The 8,632-nt window shown below is 50.6% G+C and overlaps 1 protein-coding gene across 2 annotated transcripts; it reads left to right on the forward strand.

Moving 5' to 3' along the window:
- Positions 1-627: 627 nt before the first annotated feature.
- KCNJ14 (potassium inwardly rectifying channel subfamily J member 14) lies at positions 628-8,245 on the forward strand. 2 transcript variants are annotated; one of them, XM_055551408.1, is made up of 2 exons: positions 628-4,499; positions 6,316-8,245. In XM_055551408.1, exons 1-2 carry the CDS (start codon positions 3,792-3,794, stop codon positions 6,910-6,912), a joined length of 1,305 nt encoding a protein of 434 aa, XP_055407383.1. In that variant the 5' UTR covers positions 628-3,791; the 3' UTR covers positions 6,913-8,245. The 2 variants fall into 2 exon arrangements, 1 of the variants encoding a protein (XP_055407383.1); XR_008703802.1 differs by lacking the exon at positions 628-4,499 and adding an exon at positions 4,716-4,930 and having other exon boundaries at positions 6,316-6,449.
- Positions 8,246-8,632: the final 387 nt, after the last annotated feature.

Raw genomic sequence — 8,632 nt, forward strand, 5'->3', positions numbered from 1 at the left:
GGAGTCCAGGGTCTGCCATTTCTTGACTGAGAGTTGGGACAAGGGACGAACCTCAGCGCTTCTGTTTGCTTTCCCATCAGAAGCAGAATCCCAACACCCATCAGTGTGGGTGTGAGGAGGCCCCCACCCATCACCCCCTTCCTGCATCATGTCATCAGGTGGCCCCTGAAAGGGGACTAGTGGGTAGTGAGGACTCTGAGCAAGAGAGGGCTGCAAATGGTAACATTTACCTGCATTCTAACCTCAGACCTGTCCCCTTCAACAGCCTCAGTTGCCGCTGCTTGGAAGAACAGTCTCTAATACCCAGAAAGTTGAGGGTGTAAAAAGAGTTGGGGCACATCGTGGGCTGTGCACACAACCAGGTCCGCTGACTGGAGCCTCAGCTTTGCCTGTGTAGAGTGGGCCTAAGAAATGCCCATGTTGGGGGTGGAGACTGTCTGGGTGGTCACAGACAGCAGGTGCAGAGCAGCGGGGCAGGGGAGTGGGTACATGTCAGTGTTGAACTTGACAGCAACTAACAACTCATTCTTCACTGAGAAAGTGCCCCCAGCAACTGGGCAAAGACAAGCAGAGATCCTTGTCAAGAGGCCCATAAGCACCCTAGAGCCTGGCACAGGGAGTTCATTGTACCTAGGTGCTTGGTAGGTGTTGATGGAACTGAGATGCAAAACGTTTAACCCCTAGCCCAGACAGGTCCCTGAAGTCCCAACACCACAGGGCCAAATGTGGTGCAGCTGCTGGAGGGCAATGTGGTCTACAGGTCCAGGCAGGCCCCTTCCCTCCTCTACGTCCCCCTGGTTCAGCTAAGATTCCCTCCATTTCTCAGATAAGGGAACTGAAGCTCAGGAAGAAATGTGACTTGCCACCATTCATATAGCTTGTAAGTGCCTGAGCTGGGATTCAGCCTAGAACTGCCTGATTCAAAAGCCCAAGTTCTTTCTTCTGGATTCCTTTTTAAGGATTTTTTTTTTTTTTTAAATCCCCATTCCACAGATGAGCAACCTCAGGCTCCAAAAATTGAAGCAGGTGGTCCCAGGGCACATACTGGGTCAGCAACTGAGCCAGGATGGGACCCTGGGTCTATATAACTTGATCCTGACCTTGATAAAGTCCAACATCCCCATTTTACAGCTGAGGAAACAGGTTTAGAAAGGTTTCCCCATGATCTGAGAGTCAGGGCTGAGCCTGGGTTTTATTGTGCTCGTTTTTCATAACAGTTTCATTGAAGTGTAATCCACATACCATACAATTCACACATTAAAGTGTACGATTCGGTGGTTTTTAGTATATTCAGAGTTGTGTGACCATATTATTCAGTCACCAAGTCGTGTCCAACCCTTTGAGACCCCATGGACTGCAGCGTGCTGCGTGGTGTGTACCCATCATCGCTATCCATTTTAGAACGTTGTCACCACCCCAATAAGAAATCCCATTCCTCTGGCTATTGCTTCCCAATTGCCCCATCTCTCCAGTCCCGTACACCACTAGTCTAATTTCTCAGCTTAACAGATTTGCCCGTGCTGGATATTTCATTTAAATGGAAGTAGGGGTCGCTGAGAGTCGGACACGACTGAGCGACTTCACTTTCACTTTTCACTTTCATGCGTTGGAGAAGGAAATGGCAACCCACTCCAGTGTTCTTGCCTGGAGAATCCCAGGGACGGTGGAGCCTGGTGGGCTGCCCTCTATGGGGTCTCACAGAGTCGGACACGACTGAAGTGACTTAGCAGTAGTAGCATACACTATATGGTCTTTAGTGACTGGCTTCTTTCACTTCACATGGTGTTTTCAGGGTTCATCCACATTGTAACATCTATCACTTTTTTTTCTTTTAGTTACTGGGTAGTAGTCTATTGTGTGGAAAGACCACATTTTATTCATTCATTCATCAATTGATGGATATTTGGGCTGCGTCCATCTTTTTGGCTGTTGTGAATAATGCAGCTGTGAATATCTGTGTACAGTCTGTGGACACTTGTTTTTAATGCCCTTGGGTAGATACTTGAGTGTGGAATTGTAACTCTCCATTTAAGGAACTGCCAGACCGTTTTCTACACCAGCTGTGCAATTTTACATTCCACCAGTAGCAATAGGAAGGTGCCAGTTTCTCCACATCCTTGCTAACAATTTTCTGTTTTGTTTTTTCTTGTTTTTATAGCCATCCCAAGTGAGTATGAAGTGGTAACTCATTTTGTTTTGATTTGCATTTCCCGGATGGCATAATGATGTTAATTATCTTTTCCTATGTTTATTGACTATTTGTACAGTTCACCCTTGAACAACATGGGGATTGGGGGTGCCAACTCTTTCCACAGTCAAAATCCCAAGTATAACGTTATTATTTATTTCATTTGCTGCATCGGGTCTCGGTTGTGTCATCCAAGATCTCTCCTCGTGGCACAAGGCCTCTCTGGTTGTGGCGCTTGTGCTTGTTGCTCTGCATCATGGGAGATCTTAGTTCCCTGACCAGGGATGGAACCGGGTCACCTGCACTGCAATGCAGATTTTCAACTGGACCACCAGGAAAATCCCTGAGTATAAACTTTAGAGTTGATCCTCTGTATCCATGGTTCTGAATCCAAGGATTCAACAGACCACGGAACATGTAGTACTATTCTACGATTTATTTTTAAAAATCTGCGTGTAAGTGGAACCATGCAGTCCAAACCCATATTGTTCAAGGGTCAACTATATCTTTTTGGAGAAACGCCTACTCAGATCCTTTGACCATTTTAAAATTGGGTTGTCTTTTTCTTATTGAGTTATAAGGCCTCTTTATATGTTGTGGATACAAATTTTTTAGATATGATTTGCAAATTTTTTTTCCCATTAGCAGACGGTCTTTACACTTTTGTCTTAGGGTCCTTGGAAGCACAAGAGTTTTTAATTCCGATGAAGTTCAAATTGTGTCTTTTTTTCCTTTTGTCATTTGTGCCTCCTGACCTATAGGTGACCTTAGAGCCCCGGCTCATCTCTCCAAGCTGACTCCATACAGATCAGCAGTTACCATTCAGTCTTTTTGTAAATTTTTATTGCATTATAGTTGACTCACAATATTGTGTTAGTTTCAGGTATACAGCAAAGTGGTTCAGTTATATATGTATACTTTTTCTGATTCTTTTCCATTATAGGTTATTACAAGATACTGAATATAGTTCCCTGTGCTCTACAGTAGGTCCTTGTTGTTTATCTCTTTTACATACAGTAGTATGTATCTGTGAATCCCAAACTCCAATTTTATCCACTCCCCAACCCTCACCCCATCTCCGCTCCTTTCCCTTTTGGTGACCCTAAGTTTGTTTTCTTTGTGACTGCTTAGTCTTTTATTTTATGAGTCTGGACTCTGGATCTGGGCTGCTAGCACTCAAACCCCAGCTTATTCAGCCATGACCTTGGGCAAGTTAAATGTTCTGTACCTGTTTCCTCGTCTGTAAAATGGCGATGATGTTTATGCTGCTGGAGGTTCAAATATCTAAATTCATGCGAAGTGCTCACAACACTGGCTCTAATAACTGAAGTGCTTGTTGTAACACAGTACTGCTACCACTGTAGTTGTGTTGTTGTTGCTACACAAATGTTTCCTATTGTATTACCATCAGTGTTGTCGATTCTGTTCTGATCTTCCGCCCATTTGCCAGATGAGGCCACTAAGGCCCAGTAAGTATGCCTGGCCAGTGAGCCCCACCCCGCCCCCATTCCTGGCACTCTTGACGTGGCTGCCCGTTTCTTGTCCCCACAGGTTCGGGGCGCCCGCCCCCTGCTAGGCCAAGTGGAGGGGGTGTCCCCGCCCAATGGGCCTGGCCAGGGCCCTGCGCCGCCTCAGCGGCGCCCTGGAGTCTGGAGACGACAGGGCGGGCGATGAGGAGGAAGCGGGGCCGGGGCTGTGCCACAACGGGTGGGCGCCAGCGCAGTCGCGGGTGGGGCGGCGCCGCGGGCGCTTCGTCAAGAAGGACGGGCACTGCAACGTGCGCTTCGTGAACCTGGGCGGCCAGGGCGCGCGCTACCTGAGCGACCTGTTCACCACGTGCGTGGACGTGCGCTGGCGCTGGATGTGCCTGCTCTTCTCCTGCTCCTTCCTCGCTTCCTGGCTGCTCTTCGGCCTGGCCTTCTGGCTCATCGCCTCCCTGCACGGCGACCTGACTGCCCCGCCGCCGCCCGCACCCTGCTTTTCCCAGGTGGCCAGCTTCCTGGCCGCCTTCCTCTTCGCGCTGGAGACGCAGACGTCCATCGGCTACGGCGTGCGCAGCGTCACCGAGGAGTGCCCGGCCGCCGTGGCCGCCGTGGTGCTCCAGTGCATCGCCGGCTGCGTGCTAGACGCCTTCGTCGTGGGCGCCGTCATGGCCAAGATGGCCAAGCCCAAGAAGCGCAACGAAACGCTGGTCTTCAGCGAGAACGCCGTCGTGGCGCTGCGCGACCGCCGCCTCTGCCTCATGTGGCGTGTCGGCAACCTACGCCGCAGTCATCTAGTCGAGGCCCACGTGCGGGCCCAGCTACTGCAGGTGCGAGTCGGCCCCGAGGCAGGCCACGCCCCCTGGTGGGCGGGCCCCTCCGCGAGGTCTGGGAGTTGGAGCCGCGGGGAGTGGTGGGAGTTGTAGGTCTACGGAGCAGTGTGCGTGGAGCCTGGAAGGAACTTGGACTACAATTCCCAGCAGTCTCTCGGGCAGGACACCTTCTGCCTCTCCTTGAGGACTGAAGGTGGTTCCCGAAGCACTGTGGGAAGTGTAAACCCAAGAGAAAGGTCTCAGATCATTTCTTCCTGGAAGCCTAGACCTGAGACCAGATTTTGAAACTTAAAGAGTCCCCTGGGACTTGCCCCCCCTGCCCCCCGTGGAATTGTGGGAAATGCAGGCCTGCGAGGTCCACTTCTGATCGGTAGACTCTGAACGACAATTCCCAAAAGGCTCTGGGGGCACGGAAAGCGCCCACCCAGGTTGGTCTGAAGAGGAGTTGTAGTTTTGCTGGTGGTGTAAACCACGGCTCAGGTTTACGATCCCCAGCCAGTGTTGTAGTACAGAGAGAGGACTGTGAGGGAGGTCAGGCTCCTACGGGCTTGTGGGAGATGCAGGCCTGAGGATGGGCTGCTACTCATACCTGCAGAGCCAGGGAAGACAATTCTCCGTGGCCTCTGGGTGTGTGGTCCTGCAGCATTTGTGGGAGCCTTCATTTTCCACCTCAGGGGCCCAGACTTTCCCACCAGCCTCCTGCTCAGAGAAGTACAGGGCAGGGGGTTGGGAAACGCTAATGTTAGCGTCTCAGCAAAAAACAAAAACAAAGCTACAATTCCCATTGGCCCCTGGGGCAATAGCTCCCTCTGGCACCCTGATAAAAGAGCCTTAGTGTTTCTAGAATTGCAGTCAAACTGCCCAAACAAATTCTGGGGCAGTAGCAGCTCCTGCCCCTGTAAAGTTCAACCCTTAAGTTGAATGCAGGGTTAGGGCTGGACTTGGATGAAAAGAGGACAGGGTTGTGGTGGGAACTACAACTCCCAGCAGCCTCTAGGGATTCGCGTAGACATTGGTAATAGAATGGAGCCCCATTCTCCACTTCTCTCTCCTGCTTGACTGAAATCCAGAGATTCGTGACCAGGAGGGACACTGTCTCTCCCAGAAGTCTGTGGGGCATTGACAGGACTTGGTAGTGGGTATGGAACCAATGGGTAGGTGCGGTGAAACTGCCGATACCTGGCTTGGGGTTAGGCTTCCACCCCACAGAAATATACAGACACACAAGGGGATGGAGATAGTTGGGTTGAGGAGTGGGCGAGAGAATATCCCAGGGACTAGACTGAGGCAACGGTGAAACAGGCAGAACATAAGCATAGCTTCTGTTGGACTTAGATTGTGATCCTGGTTTATCTTTCTCTGGCCATATAATGAAAGCCATTTTTCTTTGCCTCTCCTCCTTCTCCGATTGCTTTCGGATGTGATTCTTATCGTCTGTTGTCTCTTTAACTGTGTCTGTCCTGCTGATTTCTGTGGCTCTGTGCCATGTCACTGTCACTATCTTTTTCTCTCCCCTGTCTTTCTCGGATTTCCTTCCCCAAACCCTCTCTGAGTCTCTGTCTACCCCCCGCCCCGCTTCCTCTGGGCTCCATCCTCACCTTCCTGGACCACCATCTCCCTCTCTCTGGGTCTGTGTGCTCCTCTTTCTGCATCACCATCCCTCTCTCTCTGGGTCCATGTTCTCTCTGCACCCCTACCCCTACTGGTCTCTGCCCTCCTCTTCTCATGCACTTCTATCCTCTCCTCTCGCTATCTCTATCTCCATTCACCTCTCTGCTCCCTGCTGTCTTTGGCCACCTGCCTTTTGCTGCAGCCTCGAGTGACCCCGGAGGGTGAGTACATACCTCTGGACCACCAGGATGTGGACGTGGGCTTTGATGGTGGCACTGATCGCATCTTCCTTGTGTCTCCCATCACCATCGTGCATGAGATTGACTCCGCCAGTCCTCTGTACGAACTAGGACGGGCTGAGCTGGCCCGGGCTGACTTTGAGCTGGTGGTCATTCTCGAGGGCATGGTCGAGGCCACAGCTATGACCACACAGTGTCGCTCTTCCTACCTCCCTGGTGAGCTGCTCTGGGGCCATCGTTTTGAGCCGGTCCTCTTTCAGCGTGGCTCCCAGTACGAGGTCGACTATCGCCACTTCCATCGCACTTATGAGGTCCCAGGGACGCCTGTCTGTAGCGCCAAGGAGCTGGATGAACGGGCAGAGCGTGCCTCCCAGAGCCCCAAGTCTGGCTTCCCCAGCTCTCTGGCAGCATTCTGCTATGAGAATGAACTTGCTCTGAGCTGCTGCCAGGAAGAAGATGAGGAAGAGGAGGCCACGGAGGAGGATGCGGCAGAGGCAGAGGACAAGGCTGCCAGCCCCCAAGTTCTCACACCAACCCTGGCGCTGACCTTGCCCCCGTGATGCAAGCTGGCATCCCCTTATTTGCATCCCTTTCCCAGAAGTAGCAAGATGGAGAGTTTGGGCCCTCTCCTGGGGTGGAGGCAGGTGTTTCCTAAGACCAACAGGCCTGCTGAGTAAATTATTAGCTGGTGATGTTCTGCCATGCCTAGTGGACCCATCATGAACATACTGGAGGGACCTTAATTCCTCTGAATACTGTGCTCCCTCCTGAGACCCACTTGTCATTCCAATTCCTGAGTCTCGCTAGAGATAAGGGACCCAGAATTCTGGACCCCTCAAGAGGCGAGGACTGGTAATTCTAGATTCCTCTAGATGGCTGGTTTGGTTTGTTAAGCAGGATCATGAAATGAGGTATAGACTGCCTCCAGGGGAAGAAGTCAGCTGTTCTCAAGTAGCAACAGAGATCCAGAATTCATTGGCCTGAACTGACTTTAGATTCAAGGGACTGTTGCTTCTCAACTCAGTTGACTCCATAGCAAATCACTTTTTCTAGATGACCTAAAGAGGGGAAGTTATGGGATGCTCCCAAGAGTTTAAGACTATACTGATTGACCAATGACAAAGACTGTTGATTGTAAGTCAAGGAAAGACTTTGTGGCTCCAGAAAACCCCAGAGTTGAGATTCTGTGAATCCAGATTGGCTACAGAGGCCAGCACTGGGGGTTCTAGAGCAGCTTTGACCTGAGAGGTGGACTATTCCAGAAACTAACGAGTTATGTCTCTAGAATGCACAAAACAGTGGAGAGCCTGTGGGTCTACAAGGACTAAAGTGACAGACTGGGGGTTCTTGATAGGCGACAACTCCAGACCCACTGGTGGTAGAACATCGAACCAAACAGAGATGCAAGGCTTCTCCATGATCACCAAGCTTTGTGTCTTTTTTTAAGTGCCATTCTAGAATATCCAAAGGAATCAAGATTCTGTGACTCTAGACTGATCACAGTCAGGGAAGGATTGGCAGTGATGACATCAGATTTGCTGGTTCCAGCTTGCCCAGTGGAGTGGAGAGTATTGATGAGCATAGATGACTTCTTTGTGGTTCTGTGATGCCAAAAGGAGTCAAGGCTCCAGGGACCCAGAGTTGTCTGTTGTCAATCTGGAAGTTCTAATCAACTCCTGGAACGTGGCTGTTCGAGGAGGTGGACTTGGGACTTGACCAGCAGCATTGCGGGGCTGACCTAGAAGGTGAGGGCCCAGACGAGATCCTGTGGGTAACAGGACTGGTTATTGGGCAAGGGAAGAGAGAGGCCAAAGGCTGGTGAGTCTACAGTGCTCTGGAATCTTCCATCTAGTGCTGTGTCTCTATTTCTTAAAGATGTTATACATATATGTATTATATATATATATATATATGTATATAATATGAATAAAGATATCTATCTATTTTTTTTCCTGTGGTTCCTACAGTAGAGTTAGAAACTGAGCTTGAGGAAGTGGAATGGAGTCCTTCATAAGGATCCAGGAAGTTCTGCTCTGAATCCCAACTCTGCCCCAACTGAGTGTGTGGCTTTGAGCAAATCACCCCCTCTCTCCTCACCTCAGTTTGTGCTGTGCTGTGCAAGTCACTTCAGTCTGCAAGGACTATCTGACTCTTGGCGACCCTATGGACTGTAGCCCTCCACGCTCCTCTGTCCATGGGATTCTCCAGCCAAGAATACTGGAGTAGGTTGCATGCCCTCCTCCAGGGGATCTTCCTGACCTGGGGATTGAACCCCCTTCT

The sequence above is a fragment of the Bubalus kerabau genome, chromosome 17 (genome assembly GCF_029407905.1).
Source record: "Bubalus kerabau isolate K-KA32 ecotype Philippines breed swamp buffalo chromosome 17, PCC_UOA_SB_1v2, whole genome shotgun sequence".
In the NCBI taxonomy this organism is placed as follows: Eukaryota; Metazoa; Chordata; class Mammalia; order Artiodactyla; family Bovidae; genus Bubalus; species Bubalus kerabau.

Bases quoted from the DNA above. Each gene is read 5' to 3' on its own strand.
- KCNJ14 (XM_055551408.1), top strand. From the start codon at position 3,792: ATGGGCCTGGCCAGGGCCCTGCGCCGCCTCAGCGGCGCCCTGGAGTCT. The intron at 4,500-6,315 runs GTGCGAGTCGGC...CTTTTGCTGCAG, and splicing joins TGCGGGCCCAGCTACTGCAG to CCTCGAGTGACCCCGGAGGG.